The sequence below is a fragment of the Grampus griseus genome (genome assembly GCF_964374135.1).
Source record: "Grampus griseus genome assembly, chromosome: 9".
NCBI lineage: Eukaryota > Metazoa > Chordata > Mammalia > Artiodactyla > Delphinidae > Grampus > Grampus griseus.
The window spans coordinates 81,180,927-81,202,020 of record NC_139003.1 but is presented as its reverse complement, the minus strand read 5'-3'; the positions used below and the strand labels follow the sequence as shown (position 1 = coordinate 81,202,020).

General features: G+C 37.1%; 1 protein-coding gene across 1 annotated transcript in view; it reads right to left on the bottom strand.

Annotated features, from left to right (window-relative positions):
• LOC309827169 (cadherin-23-like) overlaps positions 1 to 15,660 on the bottom strand; it is a gene marked incomplete at both ends in the record, with an annotated part of 116,097 nt that extends 100,437 nt beyond the window's left edge. The window contains 2 exon segments of the mRNA XM_082661711.1: positions 2,353 to 2,521; positions 15,601 to 15,660. Coding sequence (XP_082517837.1) covers positions 2,353 to 2,521; positions 15,601 to 15,660 — 229 coding nt within the window.
• Positions 15,661 to 21,094: the final 5,434 nt, after the last annotated feature.

Sequence of the window (21,094 nt, the reverse complement as noted above, 5' to 3'; positions counted from 1 at the left end):
ATACTGAACTTTGTTCAAGAATAAATGGAGTTCAGGAGTGGAAAAAGTGGTGTAAAGAATTCTTTAAAGATGTTTGGCCAGTTAGAGGAGAAGTGAGACATTCTATAAAAGGTCAGAAGGAAGACAAAGGAAAGAGACATCAGTCAGGAGTGAATTTTATTAACATAGGCAAGGCTTAAGAGACTACTGAAAACTTAATAGTTAATGAAAGCAGCAAAAAAAGAAGAAAAAATGTAAGAAAAAAGGTATAAACAGCATAGCAAGATGTCTGAAGAGGGTAAAAAATAGAATTCAGAATAAAGTTGAAGGGAATGGAAGTAGATGAAATAAAGCATACATCTTCCTTTATGACAAGAGAGCAGAAAGAAGGAATAGGTTGCAAAGAACCAACTGTCTACATATAACAACAGAAGGAAATTCCCTCTTCATGGCCTATATTTTTCCTCAAATACATAAGTTGAATTCATCTGATAAGAGGTAGGAGATTTGAGATGAGACTGGAGAAAATTTTAAATAGCCAAGTTGGCAATGAAAGAAACATTTAAGTAGAGAAATTTTGAAGGATTACCAGAAAGTATAATGAGATAAGTAAAATTTAGGGTTAATATGCCAGCTCATGTGATTTTCTCTAACAATACTCATTAGCCCAGATGTAGCAGGAAATATCAACTATTGTATTTATCTCATATTGAGTTTTCCTGAGTAAAAGTTATAGAAGAACAACAAGGCAAGTTATCTGAGGATATTATCACGGAGGGGTTGAAAGGTGCGTCATAATGCTAGATAGGGAAGTAAAGAGAAGAGGTGAATAATTGAGAGAAAATCAACCAGTGGATGTGTAACCCTGGTGATGTTGACAAAACAGTATAGTAGTAGGGATAACTGAGTAAAAGAGGTGAAAAGAATGTAGGAGCTAGATGTCTGGGATTAAGAGTGCAGAAGTGGAATTGTTCTAGATGCTAATGAAGTCCTGGCTGTGGCCACAGGAGTGTGTGGATGGAAGTAAATGTTAAAGTCACAAGAATTTAGGTACCAGGATTTACACTAGATAATGTAGAGGGACTGAGCTCGTGGGGTGCTGGATGGGCCATAATGTGAATATTGAATTAACCTAAGAGATGGTGGCAGGACTTGATATAGGGAGAAACACTGAGTGATATATTCAAGTCCCCAGGGCTTGAGGAAGAGTGATTAGTATATTTGGTAATGAGCCAAATATCCTGAGCTCCAAATGAGCAAGGGAAGTTTCTAAAGAGAACTGGAGTAATGGTCAGGGATTGGCTTGGGGAGTGAGAAGAATGCTGACTTCCCTCTTCCTGACCCAGGGATATGAGATGTGTGGGTGAATGAGTAACATCAGCTTGAGGCATGCTGTGGTTGTCCCACAGGACAATACATTTCAGTTAAAGCAAGAGGTAGAGAAATGTCACAAAAGAAATTTTAAAAGAGATTTATTTGTTTGTTTGTTTGCCACATAATGGGGATTTCACAATCCATAACTGAAAGGTGTGAGGATGCAAGAAGAGTGTGAGGTTAGATTAGGGGAGAGGAAACCTGGAGCAGTATGGAGATGAGAATAGAAAAGGAAAAGAGGATAAACACATATTTGCAGGAGCTTTCATCTTAGGCAATTACCAAGGATAACAGGGATATGAGAAATAGGGAATTTAAGTGGAATTTGTGCTTAACTATAGAAATCATAACCTGAGTCAAGAGCATCCTGGTAAGAAAATAAATGGACCCTATTTCAGAGGAATTCAGAAATATCATTTGTATCTGTGATTGACCCTGGTTCAGTTATGATTTTGAAAACAAAGTTTTTTTTGAATTTGGGTTTTAACTGAGAGACACTGCTCCACTTTTTCTTTGAACTTACTGAGGACCTACTGTGCAAGCCACCTGCTGAGGCACAGGGTGCTATGGGGAACACAGCACAGCACATATTCCCTGCCTTAAGTGAATAATTTATTAATTCTTTTTTTCAGAAACTTTTCTATTCATTTAGCCAGAATTTTTAAAATTATTTTTATTGAAATTAATACAAAAACATGTATTCTGGATCATCTTTCTTATTACTCAAAGAACACTTTTTTCTCTGAAAAGAATGGGGTGACTCTCATGCCAAATTAATAAACAAAAATTTTAATTTTTCAGGAAACATTTGTGGCAACACTGGGATTGTGAGGCAGGGTAGTAATGAGAAGCTTCTCTAGAAATTAAGTGTTTATATAACTATCTGCAGCAGGTTTTAACCAAGAAATCTAATATAACACTTAGGTTTAATTACTTTTCTTTAAACTCTGAGTCTTAAAAGTAATGTCTAAAATAAATAAATAATATAAATTAATTTACTTGTGTCGATGATAAAATCCTTTGTTTTACGCAGAAAGCGACAGACATCTGCTTTTCCAGCTACATCACTGTCATAAGCTCTACTCAGTTGTGTCCTAGGAAGCGTGTTTTCAGGCAAATTCACTGGGTTAATAAAGATCTGAATCTTTTGCTGCGATGTGTGAAAACACTGAAGAGAAAACAGACTTTTAACTAAAACTAAATTAAACTATTAAAACGAACAAATTTATCAATAATTATTTCGTGTGTTTGTCCCTATAAATTACATTCACAAGTAAATTGTAATTTTGAAAAAAAGTTTAAAACTAAGTCCATTTTTTTTCTTTTAACTCATATTTCAGTATTGTTCTGTGTAGTGCTGTGCAGAACAAACTTAAAGAACAAGTTGAGATCCCAGTTTACTACAACTTATTTCAGTTCGTTCATTAACAGCTATAATGTAGAATGGTTATTTCAGTTAAAAGCCAGTTTCATTAATTCTCTTCTTTAGCTTACTGATCATTTCCATCAAATCATTTTGCACATTTGAATAAGCTATATTTTTCATGTAAAAGTTTGCTGTATTGTATTTTTAAATGCTAGTTGAAAAAATCAGTGAAATATCCTTTCTGCATTAATTTATTTAATTATTTTCATTGCTTTACTTTTTATTAGAAAAAAAAGAGGCTCTGTTTTTGGTTAAGTTGTGACTCATTGTAAATTGTGTTATGCTGCACCTCCAGAGCAAAACGCAGAAATAGGCGTATCCTGTAGCTCACTCCCAGAGTATGTAGTGTGACTGAAAGTCAATATAAATAATATTTAAAATAGCCCAATATTAAAACAATAGTCTTAAATTAAGTATTTTATATAACATTTTGTTGTATAATAGAGATTTTTATAAAACAAATTAATAAAAGAGGGCCCTTAAGGTAAAAAATAATACCAAAGTAGAGCCTTGTTTGAAATAATCCAACATTGTCCTGAGTTTTTCTTCTTTATTTAAATACGTGCACACAAGAAGGGACAGAGTGAGAACCAGAGAATAAGAGAAAATAATAGTCAATGATTTAAAAGAATCTCAGCAGGGATTCAAATTCCTTATAACACTTAACCTTAAATATCTTAAAAGCTAAGGAAACATCAAAAGTTAAACAAACCTGTGCATATTAATAAAATCTTGAAGATGTTCATATCTAGACCAGTTTCCCTAAAGCCCATAACAATGCCTACTAATAAATGCATGGCTTTGAGTATTTATACAAATTCAATCTTTACTCGAATTTAAGCCAACAGGTCAATAAATTGTTACTCAATGTTGAAACCAATCATTTTCTTCTGTTTAACTGAGTGATTATGCACATAGGTCATATTTCAGCTTCTGTGTCTGTTTCCTGTGTATATCTGGTGAGAAGATTATCAGCAAAGCCAGGATCCTTGTGTAACATCAATTTAAATTATAAGTATTTGGAGTTGAGGTGGGGTATCCTATGGAGACTTTTTGGCAAGCAATCCAGGTGATTTGCAATTTATTTATTTATTTATTTATTTTTTTACATCTTTATTGGAGTATAATTGCTTTACAATGGTGTATTAGTTTCTGCTTTATAGCAAAGTGAATCAGTTATACATATACATATGTTCCCATATCTCTTCCCTCTTGCGTCCCCCTCCCTCCCACCCTCCCTATCCCGCCCCTCAAGGTGGTCAAAAAGCACGGAGCTGATCTCCCTGTGCTATGCGGCTGCTTCCCACTAGCTATCTGTTTTACGTTTGGTAATGTATATATGCCCATGCCACTCTCTCGCTTTGTCACAACTTACCCTTCCCCCTCCCCATATTCTCAAGTCCATTCTATAGTAAGTCTGTGTCTTTATTCCTGTCTTACCCCTAGGTTCTTCATGACATTTTTTTTCTTACATTCCATATATATGTGTTAGCATACGGTATTTGTCTTTCTCTTTCTGACTTACTTCACGCTGTATGACAGACTCTAGGTCCATCCACCTCACTACAAATAGCTCAATTTCGTTTCTTTTTATGGCTGAGTAATATTCCATCGTATATACGTGCCACATCTACTTTATCCATTCATGCAATGATGGACACTTAGGTTGTTTCCATCTCCTGGCTATGGTAAATAGAGCTGCAGTGAACATTTTGGTACATAACTCTTTTTTCTTTTTTTTTAAAGAAGATGTTGGGGGTAGGAGATTATTAATTAATTTATTTTTGCTGTGTTGGATCTTCATTTCTGTGCGAGGGCTATCTCTAGTTGTGGCAAGCGGGGGCCACTCTTCATTGTGGTGCGCGGGCCTCTCACTGTCACGGCCTCTCTTGTTTCGGACCACAGGCTCCAGACGCGCAGGCTCAGTAGTTGTGGCTCATGGGCCTAGTAGCTCCGCGGCGTGTGGGATCCTCCCAGACCAGGGCTCGAACCTGTGTCACCTGCATTGGCAGGCAGATTCTCAACCACTGCACCACCAGGGAAGCCCATGACTCTTTTTGAATTATGATTTTCTCAGGGTATATGCCCAGTAGTGGGATTGCTGGGTCATATGGTAGTTCTATTTGTAGTTTTTTAAGAAACCTCCATACTGTTCTCGATAGTGGCTGTACCAATTTACATTCCTACCAGCAGTGCAAGAGGGTTCCCTTTTCTCCACACCCTCTCCAGCATTTATTGTTTCTAGATTTTTTGATGATGGCCATTCTGACCAGTGTGAGATGATATCTCATTGTAGTTTTGATTTGCATTTCTCTAATGATCAATGATGTTGCGCATTCTTTCATGTGTTTGTTGGCAGTCTGTATATCTTTGGAGAAATGTCTATTTAGGTCTTCTGCCCATTTTTGGATTGGGTTGTTTTTTTGTTATTGAGCGGCATGAGCTGCTTGTAAATTTTGGAGATTAATCCTTTGTCTGTTGCTTCATTTGCAAATGTTTTCTCCCATTCTGAGGGTTGTCTTTTGGTCTTGTTTATGGTTTCCTTTGCTGTGCAAAAGCTTTGAAGTTTCATTAGGTCCCATTTGTTTATTTTTGTTTTTATTTCCATTTCTCTAGGAGGTGGGTCAAAAAGGATCTTGCTGTGATTTATGTCATAGAGTGTTCTGCCTATGTTTTCCTCTAAGAGTTTGATAGTTTCTGGCCTTACATTTAGGTCTTTAATACATTTTGAGCTTATTTTTGTGTATGGTGTTAGGCAGTGATCTAATCTCATACTTTTACATGTACCTGTCCAGTTTTCCCAGCACCACTTATTGAGGAGGTTCTTCTTTCTCCACTGTACATTCCTGCCTCCTTTATCAAAGAAAAGGTGACCATATGTGTGTGGGTTTATCTCTGGGTTTTCTATCCTGTTCCATTGATCTATATTTCTGTTTTTGTGCCAGTACCATACTGTCTTGATTACTGTAGCTTTGTAGTATAGTCTGAAGTCAGGGAGCCTGATTCCTCCAGCTCCATTTTTTGTTCTCAAGATTGCTTTGGCTATTCGGGGTCCTTTTTGTTTCCATACAAATTGTGAAATTTTTTGTTCTAGTTCTGTGAAAAATGCCAGTGGTAGTTTGACAGGGATTGCATTGAATCTGTAGATTGCTTTGGGTACTAGAGTCATTTTCACAATGTTGATTCTTCCAATCCAAGAACATGGTATATCTCTCCATCTATTTGTATCATCTTTAATTTCTTTCATCAGTGTTTTATAATTTTCTGCATACAGGTCTTTTCTCTCCTTAGATAGGTTTATTCCTAGATATTTTATTCTTTTTGTTGCAATGGTAAATGGGAGTGTTTTCTTGATTTCACTTTCGGATTTTTCATCATTAGTGTATAGGAATGCCAGAGATTTCTGTGCATTAATTTTGTATCCTGCTACTTTAACAAATTCATTGATTAGCTCTAGTAGTTTTCTTGTAGCATCTTTAGGATTCTCTATGTATAGTATCATGTCATCTGCAAACAGTGACAGCTTTACTTTTTCTTTTCTGATTTGGATTCCTTTTATTTCCTTTTCTTCTCTGATTGCTGAGGCTAAAACTTCCAAAACTATGTTGAATAAGAGTGGTGAGGGGCTTCCCTGGTGGCGCAGTGGTTAAGAGTCCGCCTGCCGATGCAGGGGACGTGGGTTCGTGCCCCAGTCCGGGAGGATCCCACATGCTGCAGAGCAGCTGGGCCCATGAGCCATGGCTGCTGGGCCTGTGCGTCCGGAGCCTGTGCTCTGCAACGGGAGAGGCCACAGCAGTGTGAGGCCCGCATACTGCAAAAAATAAAATAAAAGAGTGGTGAGAGTGGGCAACCTTGTCTTGTTCCTGATCTTAGTGGAAATGCTTTCAGTTTTTCACCATTGAGGACGATGTCGCTGTGGGTTTGTCATATATGGCCTTTATTATGTTGAGGAAAGTTCCCTCTATGCCTACTTTCTGCAGGGTTTTTATCATAAATGGGTGCTGAATTTTGTCGAAAGCTTTCTCTGCATCTATTGAGATGATCATATGGTTTTTCTCCTTCAGTTTGTCAATATGGTATATCACGTTGATTGATTTGCGTATATTGAAGAATCTTTGCATTCCTGGGATAAACCCCACTTGATCATGGTGTATGATCCTTTTAATGTGCTGTTGGATTCTCTTTGCCAGTATTTTGTTGAGGATTTTTGCATCTATGTTCATCAGTGATATTGGCCTGTAGTTTCTTTGTCATCCTTGTCTGGTTTTGGTATCAGGGTGATGGTGGCCTCGTAGAATGAGTTTGGAAGTGTTCCTCCCTCTGCTATATTTTGGAAGAGTTTGAGAAGGATAGCTGTTAGCTCTTCTCTAAATGTTTGATAGAATTCACCTGTGAAGCCATCTGGTCCTGGGCTTTTGTTTGTTGGAAGATTTTTAATCACAGTTTCTATTTCAGTGCTTGTGATTGGTCTGTTCATATTTTCTATTTGTTCCTGATTCAGTCTCGGCACGTTGTGCATTTCTAAGAATTTGTCCATTTCTTCCAGGTTGTCCATTTTATTGGCATAGAGTTGCTTGTAGTAATCTCTCATGATCTTTTGTATTTCTGCAGTGTCAGTTGTTACTTCTTCTTTTTCATTTCTATTTCTATTGATTTGAGTCTTCTCCCTTTTTTTCTTGATGAGTCTGGCTAATGGTTTATCAATTTTGTTTATCTTCTCAAAGCACCAGCTTTTAGTTTTATTGATCTTTGCTATCGTTTCCTTCATTTCTTTTTCATTTATTTCTGATCTGATTTTTATGATTTCTTTCCTCTGCTAACTTTGGGGTTTTTTTGTTCTTCTTTCTCTAATTGCTTTAGGTGCAAGGTTATGTTGTTTATTCGAGAAGTTTCATGTTTCTTAAGGTAGGATTGTATTGCTATAAACTTCCCTCTTAGAACTGCTTTTGCTGCATCCCATAGGTTTTGGTTCGTCGTGTCTCCATTGTCATTTGATTCTAGGTATTTTTTGATTTCCTCTTTGATTTCTTCAGTGATCACCTCGTTATTAAGTAGTGTATTGTTTAGCCTCCATGTGTTTGTATTTTTTACAGATCTTTTACTGTAATTGATATCTAGTCTCATAGCACTGTGGTCGGAAAAGATACTTGATACAATTTCAATTTTATTAATTTTACCACGGCTTGATTTGTGACCCAAGATATGATCTATCCTGGAGAATGTTCCATGAGCACTTGAGAAAAATGTGTATTCTGTTGTTTTTGGATGAAATGTCCTATAAATATCAATTAAGCCCCTCTTGTTTAATGTATCATTTAAAGCTTGTGTTTCCTTATTTATGTTCATTTTGGATGATCTGTCCATTGGTGAAAATGGGGTGTTAAAGTCTCCTAGTATGAATGTGTTACTGTCGATTTCCCCCTTTATGGCTGTTAGTATTTGCCTTATGTATTGAGGTGCTCCTATGTTGGGTGCATAAATATTTACAATTGTTATATCTTCTTCTTGGATCGATCCCTTGATCATTATGTAGTGTCCTTCTTTGTCTCTTCTAATAGTCTTCATTTTAAAGTCTATTTTGTCTGATATGAGAATTGCTACTCCAGCTTTCTTTTGGCTTCCATTTGCATGGAATATCTTTTTCTATCCCGTCACTTTCAGTCTGTATGTGTCTCTAGGTCTGATGTGGGTCTCTTGTAGACAGCATATATATGGCTCTTGTTTTTGTATCCATTCAGTCCGTCTGTATCTTTTGGTGGGAGCATTTAGTCCATTTACATTTAAGGAAATAATCGATATGTATGTTCATATTAGCATTTTTTAATTGTTTTGGGTTCGTTATTGTAGGTCTTTTCCTTCTCTTGTGTTTCTTGCCTCGAGAAGTTTCTTTAGAATTTGTTGTAAAGCTGGTTTGGTGGTGCTGAACTCTCTCAGCTTTTGCTTGTCTGTAAAGGTTTTAATTTCTCCATCAAATCTGAATGAGATCCTTGCTGGGTAGAGTAATCTTGGTTGCAGGTTTTTCTCCTTCATCACTTTCAATATGTCCTGCCAGTCCCTTCTGGCTTACAGAGTTTCTGCTGAGAGATCAGCTGTTAACCTTATGGGGATTCCCTTGTGTGTTATTTGTTGTTTTTCCCTTGCTGCTTTTAATATGTTTTCTTTGTATTTAATTTTTGACAGTTTGATTAATATGTGTCTTGGCGTATTTCTCCTTGGATTTATCCTGTATGGGACTCTCTGTGCTTCCTGGACTTGATTAACTATTTCCTTTCCCATATTAGGGAAGTTTTCAACTATAATCTCTTCAAATATTTTCTCAGTCCCTTACTTTTTCTCTTCTACTTCTGGAACCCCTATAGTTCGAATGTTGGTGTGTTTAATGTTGTCCCAGAGGTGAGACTGTCCTTAGTTCTTTTCATTCTTTTTTCTTTATTCTGCTCTGCAATAGTTATCTCCACTATTTTTTCTATCAGGTCACTTATCCGTTCTGCCTCAGTTATTCTGCTATTGATCCCATCTAGAGTACTTTTCATTTCACTTATTGTGTTGTTCGTCATTGCATGTTTCATCTTTAGTTCTTCTACGTCCTTGTTAAATGTTTCTTGCATTTTGTCTCTTCTGTTTCCAAGATTTTGGATCATCTTTACTATCATTATTCTGAATTCTTTTCCAGGTAGACTGCCTATTTCCTCTTCATTTGTTAGGTCTTGTGGGTTTTTATCTTGCTCCTTCATCTGCTGTGTGTTTTTCTGTCTTCTCATTTTGCTTATCTTACTGTGTTTGGGGTCTTTTTGCAGGCTGCAGGTGTGTAGTTCCCGTTGTTTTTGGTGTCTGTCCCCAGTGGCTAAAGTTGGTTCAGTGGGTTGTGTAGGCTTCCTGGTGGAGGGGACTAGTGCCTGTGTTCTGGTGGATGAGGCTGGATCTTGTCTTTCTGGTGGGCAGGTCCATGTCTGTTGGTGTGTTTTGGGGTGTCTGTGGACTTATTATGATTTTAGGCAGCCTCTCTGCTAATGGGTGGGGTTATATTCCTGTCTTTCTAGTTGTTTGGCATAGGGTGTCCAGCACTGTAGCTTTCTGGTCGTTGGGAGGTCGCTGGGAGCTGGGAGGTCTCTTGTGGACCAGTGTCCTGAAGTTGGCTCTCCCACCTCAGAGGAACAGCACTGACTCCTGGCTGCAGCACCAAGAGCCTTTCATCCACATGGCTCAGAATTTTTTTAAGAAAAATAAAACAAAAAAACGGACGGATAGAACCCTAGGACAAATGGTGGAAGCAAAGCTATACAGACAAAATCTCACACAGAAGCATACACATACACACTCACAAAAAGAGGAAAAGGGGAAATAAACATAAATCTTGCTCTCAAAATCCACCTCCTCAATTTGGGATGATTCGTTGTCTATTCACGTATTCCCCAGATGCAGGGTACATCAAGTTGATTGTGGAGCTTCAATCCACTGCTTCTGGGAGAGCAGTGAGGCTGAGGCTGCTGGGAGAGATTTCCCCTTCTCTTCCTTGTTTGCACAGCTCCTGGGGCTCAGCTTTGGATTTGGCCCCGCGTCTGCATGTAGGTCGCCGGAGAGCGTCTGTTCTTCGCTCAGACAGGACGAGGTTAAAGGAGCCGCTGATTCGGGGGCTCTGGCTCACTCAGGCTGGGGGGAGGGAGGGGTACAGAGTGTGGGGCGCGCCTGCGACGGCAGAGGCCGGCGGGACGTTGCACCAACCTGTGGCGTGCCGTGTGTTCTCCCGGGGAAGTTGTCCCTAGATCCTGGCAGTGGCGGACTGTACAGGCTCCCAGGAGGGGAGGTGTGGATAGTGACCTGTGCTCGCACACAGGCTTCTTGGTGGCGGCAGCAGCAGCCTTAGCGTCTCATGCCCGTCTCTGGGGTCCGTGCTTTTAGCCGCGGCTCGTGCCCGTCTCTGGAGCTCCTTTAAGCAGCGCTCTTAATCCCCTCTCCTCGCGCACCAGGAAACAAAGAGGGAAGAAAAAGTCTCTTGCCTCTTCAGCAGGTCCAGACTTTTCCCCGGACTCCCTCCCGGCTATCCATGGTGCACTAACCCCCTGCACGCTGTGTTCACGCCGCCAACCCCAGTCCTCTCCCTGCACTCCGACAGAAACCTGAGCCTCAGCTCCCAGCCCCGCCCACCCCGGCAGGTGAGCAGACAGGCCTCTCGGGCTGGTGAGTGCCGGTCGGCACCGATCCTCTATGTGGGAATCTTTCCACTTTGCCCTCCACACCCCTGTTGCTGTTCTCTCCTCTGCGGCTCCGAAGCTTTCCCCCTCCGCCACCCGTAGCCTCCGCCCACGAAGGGGCTTCCTAGTGTATGGAAACCTTTCCTCCTTCATGCCCTCCCACTGGTGCAGGTTCCGTCCCTATCCTTTTGTCTCTGTTTATTCTTTTTTCTTTTGCCTTACCCAGGTACATGGGGAGTTTCTTGCCTTTGGGGAGGTCTGAGGTCTTCTGCCAGCGTTCAGTAGGTGTTCTGTAGGAGTTTTTCCACGTGTAGATGTATTTCTGGTGTATCTGTGGGTAGGAAGGTATCTCCGCGTCTTACTGTTCCGCCATCTTCCCGATCCCCACTGATTTGCAGTTTAATACTTGTTTACATAATAGAAAGTGCTCTATAATAGGATAAAGAGTTATTTTTAACATTACTCTGTATGTATTTGTATACCCTAAGACAATTCAGTCAACATGTATTTCTGAGTGCCACCACCAATGCACTCAGTACTCACTTGATGTCTGAGGAGCTCCAGAGGTGATCAAGAACCATTCTTAGGTTGTTTGTAACCTAGCAAAGATAATGGAGGGATAAAAATAACTAAAGCATAGCAGAGTGGGTGATAGGTTTCAGTAAAATAGTGTCAAAGTTCAGGAGAGAGAAGAGACACTTCCAAAAAGGGGAAAAGAAAGCTTCAAGGAAGATGTGACTTCTGTAAAATGAAGCTTTTTGGGCTTCCCTGGTGGCGCAGTGGTGGGGAGTCCGCCTGCCGATGCAGGGGACGCGGGTCTGGGAGAATACCGCGTGCCACAGAGCGGCTGGGCCTGTGGGCCGTGGTCACTGGGCCTGCACTTCCGGAGCCGCGGCAGGAGAGGCCACAGCAGTGAGGGGCCCACGTACCGCAAAAAAAAAAAAAAAGAAGCTTTTAAGTACCAAAGTTTTTTGATCTTATCAGTAAAATGGTTTTAGTGGGTGTCTATCAATATATGTACATTTATATATTTATAAACTATTTATATCAAATATGGCATAATATATTCTATAAAATATAAAGAAAAATTAGAGTAAATTTAAAAGAATGATACATGAAAAAGACTGTATCACATTGTTATGCATATTGTATTATATTTATCATAAATATTCTTGAATGCAAAATGACATGAATATACTACAATAAAATGTTTTTCTCTCTTTAAAGTATAAATAACATGGTACATAGTGCTTTCTATCATTAATACTATTTCATAATGAGATGAAGAATCTGCTAGAGATAAATCAAATAATGTTTCTTTAAAAACTTATTAATCATGCAAGAAGCATTTGACATATTAAACTCAATTATATTTTATATAATTAGGTATATAATTTTATATAATTTAAGTATATAAATATAATGTTGATTATATTATTTAATAATACTTATAGTGAAAGCAAATGAATGTGCTTCATTATTATTGATGGTCCAATTTTTGCATTGTGTAATATAATATATTCATAGCCAGGGTCAAATGTCAGTTTGTATTTAACTCGGTGGTTGTTAAAGATGGAAAAGATGCCATAGATCCCTCACAAATATGTGTAGAACTAAATGGAAGAAGTACATCATTTTGTAGTTAATAAATCATGAACTCATCTTTTAGTTTTATCTGCCAGTGCTCAAAAGTATTGAATATTGACAGCCATAAAATGTTCTTAACCTTTGATGTAAATCTAATTTCATTTCAAACTAATAGGAAAGTATTGCATTTTACATTTTTAATCAGTTAGTTTAAAATCTGCTGAGTCTTTTCATGTGGAAGATTTTTAAACTGATTAGAAAATTCTGTTTTCCAGTACAAGTGGGCTGACATCAGAGTTTTTGTAGGTGGCACACTTTCAGTGATTTGAATCATAGAATGGTGGAAACATTTCCAAATGCATCTCTCCATAGCATGAGTTTTTTTCCGAAAGCAGTTGCTTTCTTATTCATCATTAAATGCCACATTGATCTCTAGGGGACTGATAGAGTACTTTCTATTATTATTATCCTCCACAAAGCACTTGAATATTACAGAAATGGTAAACACATTTGGAAGACTTTTCTTTTTGGAAGGAAAGTTACATAACTCATCCTTAAACTTGACAATTCTTTGAACACTGTGACATTTAATAACAAGTAAACATGTATAGGAAGATGTATTCTCATTATTTTCCTCACCTCTTTATAAAACATTATGATTTTTAAAGATCTGTTTCCTCACCTCAATCTCCAAAGTAGCCACTTTGATGATTACTTTTTTCCCTTTCTGTCTTAAACTTCTCCATCTCTGCTGCAGTAACTTGCTGTGAATAATGAAAGTGAACGTATTGATATGTCACGTATGATGCTATTTCTATAAGCTAATTCTTGATTCCTTTGTTTATTTTTAATACAAAGTAGCCATTTTATCAGAGATTATCATTAGATTCCCCCCCTTAATTTTATCTTCTTTAGAGTGGTCATTTGTGTGTGTGTGTGAGAGCCCTTTTTCTTTAGTGAATTTTTCCTTTAGTGGTTCAAAAAAAGTAATTCTTCAAATTTTTTGTTACCAAAATAGAATCTAATAAATACCATAAGCTAAGCATGTTTAAAGCCTGCACTTGTATCCAACTATAGTGCAACAACCTCATACTAAATTGTTAGTTCTAGTAATAGTTTATTTAAAACTTTAACATTTCTCTACATCTACCAAAAAATTAATATCTACCAAAAAATTAATAACAAAGCAATGCATTTTGCCTTGTCTATTATTACACATGAGCTCTTTTAGCCATATTTCTACTGTATAAATATCAATTATTACCTTAATCAAATGTAGACTTTTGACTTTTGCTATTATACATTTATTGCCAAATTGGTAAAATTTTGTCAGGCTCCAAATATACTCCTAATTTGCAACATTGCTAGAAATATCGCATAATATTGACATTTTGCTAACTCTGATGTCTTCAAGCCACCATGAGCTAACATCTCCAAGAAAAATAAGCACTTCAGCTGAAATTCTTTATTAATAATAATACATTCAAATCCACGTTGCAACAACTTTTTCTGAATAATATTGAAGGTTTTTGGCTGCCTTATTGGTAGATCAATTTTTAACTCCTAATACCAGCATCAAGCATGCATGTCCAGTGTCATTTATTGCTCCCCCTATGTTTTTCTTCACTCGTTTCATTGAATTTAAATTTATTTTTTAATTAGCAAAGAGAGATTTAGTTTAAACAAGATGATATAATACATAAATTCACTTCAGTCATATTTACATGATGTGCAAATGATGCAACATGCCCGATGTAAGCAAATATCCCTTGTCTGTACAGTGGGATTCCTACTCTGACCTCCATGTGGCTTGTGAGTGTTTGACGTGAGGAGCCATAATAATGCCACTGCCTAAATGAATATTAAAACTTAGCTTCTCTTTTATATTTCAGATTTTTTAAGTGTAAATAGAAATTCTAATGTTTCCTTCCAATAGTACAGTAGATTATTTTCCACATTTTCTTGTGTGTTAGAATACACTTTGGAGAATGTTACCTTAATTTACTTCATTTATATGAAATATTTCACCACTAATATTTGCTAATTTATTTATTAATTTATGCATTCATGTAATAAAGGGAAGAAGAAAAGGGGAGAATGAGAAACTGGTGGTGAAGGTAGTATGAGCAAAATTAGGATGTTGAAAAAAAAAAAATATATATATATATATATATTTTTTTTTTTTTTTTCTGGGCCTCTCACTATTGTGGCCTCTCCCGTTGCGGAGCACAGGCTCCGGACACGCAGGCTCAGCGGCCATGGCTCACGGGCCCAGCCGCTCCACAGCATGTGGGATCTTCCCGGACCGGGGCACGAACCCTTGTCCCCTGCATCAGCAGGCGGACTCTCAACCACTGCGCCACCAGGGAAGCCCTGGAAAAATATTTTTGTAAAATGAAATACACAGCAGTTTCTCATTATTCACTTTTGAGTTAAGCTATGACATGACTACAAATGCATTTTAGAAAGATTCATATGAAGGGCCACTAAGGGTTGACTAGCAAGGTGAGAAAGTGGAGGGTACAGTGGTAAAAAGACTTTTATAGCTTTCTATGTGAGGAGTACCCAAAATAAGTTGTTGTCAGGAATATGGAAAGATACTTATACTTTATACTTATAGAATAATCTCTGGTATGTGGAATATATATATTATAAACAATCATATATGTACACACATATATGGGTAGGTAATTTAAAAGTAATAAAAGGATATTTATTTGATTCACTGTAATTCAAATGAAAATCAAAATGTTTCATTTTTTTGTAAAAAAAAAAACTTATCCAGATTAGTTTGAACAGTGCTTGCTTTCTTCTCATCATATAATTTGAGATATAGAACAAGGATCATTTCTGTGCCATGGCAAGTTGTCCTATTTCTTTCTAGGCTGGATGAGCTTCCCATATTTTATCATTTACACTTTCAACGTAGTTACATGTCTTTGAGATTTCCTTTAATGAGAAGTTTTTGACGATGTCACTGCCTCTGGGACAGCTTCATCCTTTTTATCACAGCCATTTTCTTCATTTTCATTGATAAGTCACCTTCACTGTGTTCCTCCGGCTGCATATCTGGAGTTTCTCAAATGGTGGCAGCGTCAACATTCCCACAATCCTCTGTTTCTTATATTAACTCCATTTGTGTTTGATTGGAATCCTGCAAAGTTATTTGCACAATGTGGTAAATATTTCTACCATACTGAATGCATATTATTTGCTATTCCTTCTTTCCTGATGCTCTCATGATTTTATGTGCATGCTTTATGTTATATTTCATCCAAAAATCAGCTAAGGAAATTGTGTGATCTTCAGTTTTTGTGTCAATAGCCCGCCTGAAAAATAATCTAAGTTTATAGGCTTTACAAATTGAAATGTTTTCTTGATTTATTGATTGGAACAATAAGTTGTGTTTGGTGGTAAAAAGAAAATTTTCACATTTTCGTTCATGACCCTAAGAGAATCAGGATGATGTGGAGCATTATCTAGATTAGAAATGCTTTAAAATTTAAATTATTTTGCCAGTAGTGTCTCTCTACCACTGAGAAAAACAAGGGTATATAGGATTCAACCAGTCACAGTGCTAGAAAACTCCTTTGAAGCACATCACCCTTTAATGGTGGCATCAAAATCTACCAAGGATTGAGAGTTTTCTATATTGGATTAAAAATGAATTCCACACAGCCTTATTAATCATGAAATGAAATCAACAAGCTTCTATCTAGCTGTGGCAGTGGATTGAACTTGGCTTAGATGACCCAATTAAGTTCTAGGAAATGTTTGCCTCTCAAGGGTGCCATGGGACTCCAGGTATGTAAGTTAGAAATGGTGGTAGGTTAGATTTACTCACATATACTCTAGGCACAGTTTCCTTTTGAGTGAGATGCTAGGAGACAATTCCCCATAGATTTCTTGCATTTCTATTGGTCTTGTGAACACAGAAACTGACCACCTTTGTTCTAGACTATCTTTAAGGATTTCTGTGTAGGGAACAGTCTTGAAAGATAGAAATAATGTAACTAGAATAAGGGATTAGTTTATTTAGTTTCCAATATAATAAAGTCTCCCTCCAATGCAAAATTCAGGCAGACATAATAACACTTATAAAAGATTTGAGTTCCCTAAACTCAAAGATCCTCTCTTATAACTCAACCCACTGCATACGCAGGCATCACATGGCCTCTTTGAATCACTCTTTGAAATTCAGGACTTAAGAACCAGTGTGAATGCTGACACTCTGGCTTCTGCAGTTCCCTTGAGTAATAATGTACTTTGTCTCTGACCCAAGAGACTTATATCTTGCACCATGAGCAACCATGGTTCTCATAGCAGCAACCATGAAGCTATGGGAAGCAAACCTCTCTGCTTACAAATAAAGCAAAATTTCATACCCTTCTCAAGTTCTTGCCATGATAAACCTCAATATATCTTTCTAATCACTCAAACAGATCTCAAAGCATAACTAGAGCAAGTTCAAAACTGTAGAAAGAAAATAATTCCTAGGTGTGCTATGCCTCAATGGCAAACTACTAGAGATTCTTATATAGAGAGGCCAGATTTTCAGGGAAGTAGTATAGCAAAGTATTTGTAATCAAAGGTACCTGATTTCAGTAAAGTTGTTACTTCTATGGATGTTATTTAACCTTCCTACACATCATTTCCCTCATTTATAATAGGTGGGAAGTTACAGTAACTACCTCAGAGCTGTTATGAAGAGTATTTGAGGTAATTCATGAAAGGAACAAGCACAGTACAGGATATATGAGAAACACTCAACAAATATTTTATATTGCTTTAGAGTTACTTAGAATACCTCATTAAATAGTTCAAAATCTAGAACAGAATCTTGTGGATCCTCACATCGTACACCCCGTGGGATTGTGATTTGAATATTTTTGGGAGTAATCTATCCTATTCTGAGTTCTGTTCAACATCAACACTTGCAGTAAGATTCCTCTGTTATGTTATGAACCTCTCCCTAAAGAATTAAAGCATCTTTATACATGTATCTACAGGGATCTCTTATGAACAGATGGTAAATGTAGAAGGTTGCCTGGATGGTACAATTCATCCTCCAACCCACCATCAAATAGGTCTAATTTACAAACCTGATTATGTCAGTTTTCTGCTAAAACATTCTCCTTACAAAAGAGAGGCCAAACAACTTAGCATGCAGTACCTCACATTTTGCTCATTTCTCCTTTCCCCTTCTCATGTACCACACATCCAGTAAAATCAAGGGTTCTTCATAGTCTCTTTAATGCCTCCATTTTTACAGATATGATTCTGTGTCCAAAAAAGCCTCTTTCTGATTTATTCCTTGTAAAATCTTACTCATTCTTCAGGAATGAAATCAAACATCATTTCCTCAGTGAAGACATTCATGATTTCCCCAGGATAGTTAGTCACCCAGCCTACTATCATCTACAAGAGTTCTGTACACACTCTATTATGGCACTTATAACATAGAATGTAAAGCTTTGCTTACATGAGTGTTTCCTTATTGTCTAACTCATGTTTGTGTTTCCATTGCTCAGGACAATGAAAGGCTTGTTATTTATCTTTTTGGTCTTTGAATGAATGAATGAACAAAAGACTCTGTGTCTACCATGATATTATGGCTTAAATTCTACTGTGAGAATTTAATTCCTTTGAATCTTAAGGATGTATATTCTTACAGAATCTTATATTAAAGTCCAAAACTGTCTGGCATGCACATCCTGCCAAACACAGTGCTGCCTCGGTCCCTTTGAAATGACCATTCTTTCTGCCTGGAACATTCTTCCCCTGGATGTTCACATGTCTTGATCCGTCATCTCCTTCAAGTTTTTGCTCAATTGTCACTTTCTTTTTGAAGTTGGTAAACTTTTGATTTAAATAGAAACTCTTCCTTCTTTCCCTGTCTTATTTTCATCTATAGTAATCATCCTTTAAAATACTATGCAGTTGTTTATAATATCTATTGTCAGATTCCACTCACTGCAATGTAAACTATATGAGGTCAGGGATTATTTTTTCTTTTCTTCAAGGAGCCATCTCAATAACTGGAAGAACACTAGGCTTAAGGATTATTTGAAATAATTACTATAAGGGGCAAACTATGGACAAGAGTTTGTCATTGAGTTCTTTCTGGATTCAACATCTTATAAAACTGATTCAGAGAAAAGTTCAAGGATTTGATTTATGATATTGAAATGAACTTTAGAATGCCTCCAGTACAGATTTCATAGTTCCTCCCGGGACCTGGATAGACAGATAGATAGATACATTTATTATTACATTTATATGCTTATATAATGTTTTTTTCCTCTCAATGATTATGTTAGTCAACTCCTTCTAAAATATAGTTTAATGTGTGAAAAAGCTATAGTTTTTTTTAAAGCATCTTTGAAAGTCAAGAACTAAAATAAGCAACAGAAGGGCATGCTGAAAACAATCAATTGATTTGTGTGTTTTGGCTAAGCAGGGAAGAACAGAGGGTAGTGGGGGAGAAAAGAAGAGGGCTGGTCTGTTTGTTACTCATCCTGTTGAGTCACTGGTTGCGTGTCTGAAAAATACAGATCTTTTGTGAGTAACTCAAGGTCTTTTGAACCAAAGGCTTAAGTAACCCTTGGAGGAAATGAGAGTTTATAATTGGTTTCTCATATATTATTTAATCTTATAACTGGAAAAATCCCATTGATACATGAATTCCCTCATATAGGATTTCAAACTAACAGATAAAGATTTTACACAGTAGTAGTATTTTTCTGGTTGATCTGTTTATTTAGTATTATACAATTTATTTCAGTAAGACTAAAAATCATTCAGGTATTTGTCCATTATTTGGTTGGTTGGTGGGTTTTTAATTACCTTCTTTTCTGAAATCTCCCAAAAAACTTCAAAGAGCCTAAATTTTTAAAAATAAATTGCTAATTTACCCCTGATAGAAAAGGTACACAGTTAAAAGGCACTCTGTCTTTTTTGTTTGTTTAAATTTATTTATTTTATTTTTGGCTGCATTGGATCTTCGTTGCTGCTCTCGGGCTTTCTCTAGTGTGGCGAGGGGGATGCTACTCTTCCTTGCAGTGCACGGGCTTCAGTAGTTGTGGCTCGTGGGCTCAGTAGTTATGGCTCATGGGTTCTAGAGCGCAGGCTCAGTAGCTGTGGTGTACGGGCTTAGTTACTCCCTGGCATGTGGGATCTTCCCGGACCAGGGCTCAAACCCCTTTACCCCTTCATTGGTAGGCGATTCTTAACCACTGCAAAAGGCACTCTGTTTTTGGCTTTGTTTTTCCTGAATAGAATGTTTATGATGACAAACGGAGAACGAAGAGAAAAAAATCAAGGACAAATAAATTTCTTTTTCTCTTTTGCTTCCATAAAATATTCCTTTGCAAGTTTCATTGTTCATGTAGTTTGGAGAAGTAGTCAGGCCTTGAAGTCTTAAAATTATCAACCAGTATATGGGTCATGCCTAGTCAATCTGTCACAAAATGAAAGCTGGAAAATATTTTGCTGAGATTTAAATAGTCTTAAAGAGTCAAAGTTAATTACACTAATCCCTCTACTTCCTGAAGTTGTGATAACGAAAGAATTTATTCATACACTTAAATATATGAACTGAACATATGAAAGCAATCTAAATAGTGATGAATCTAATAGAATAACATGAGGCAATCTTTTCTGGAACTAGAGAGAACATAATATTCACTTCCAGTATTCCCTTTTGCACATAAGGGAACCAAGATCACGAATGGATATGTTGACATTTCACTCCATTCTTGGAGAACTCTATTTGTACACATGGTTTGATGGGGAAGAGAGCTGGAAGTCTGCTTACCACTTAATAACTCTCTTATTTATAATTTGTCCAAACCCCTCACTTTTCTTCTCTTTAAAATGAAGACAACGTTTTCCTCACAGGCTTTAAAAATTATTATTATATATATGGCATATGTATGACATCTATGACATTTCTTGGCTCGTAGAGGTATTCATATCCATAACCTTTCTCTTTATCGTCCACTCATCACCCCAAATTTGTTCTCTGGAGCTAAACAAGCTTCATTGCAATTCTTATTGTTTCATGAATTTGAAAAGGAATATTGGTATTTTCCTCAATTATTCAATGGTCCTATTATCTACTTTATACATCACTAGTCCTGTCATTGTATTTTAGGTGATATAATCTCAAGTGTTCTCCAAAATGTAGTTATTTTTTCCAAAGGCATGTCTGTAAATTTATGAAATGCAGTGTTCTGAACTCTATTCAAATACCCGCAAAGGAAGGTTGATTGGTTCCAAGGTGTATGTTATACTTACATAATAATGGTAAGAAGTGATATTTTATTCTCTACTAACTTTTATTTGTATTCTTTTATATTTGAGAACAAAATGAGTGTTAATAATTATATCAAAGATAGTTTGGTTGGAACCCTAACCGCATAGCCACAAAGCCTACAATATATCCCATAATATCTATTACATTATTTTGGGAAATGCTGAGTTTGTTTAAGTCTCCTGGGTCTTTTTCATAAAATAAGTATACTAATACCCAGAT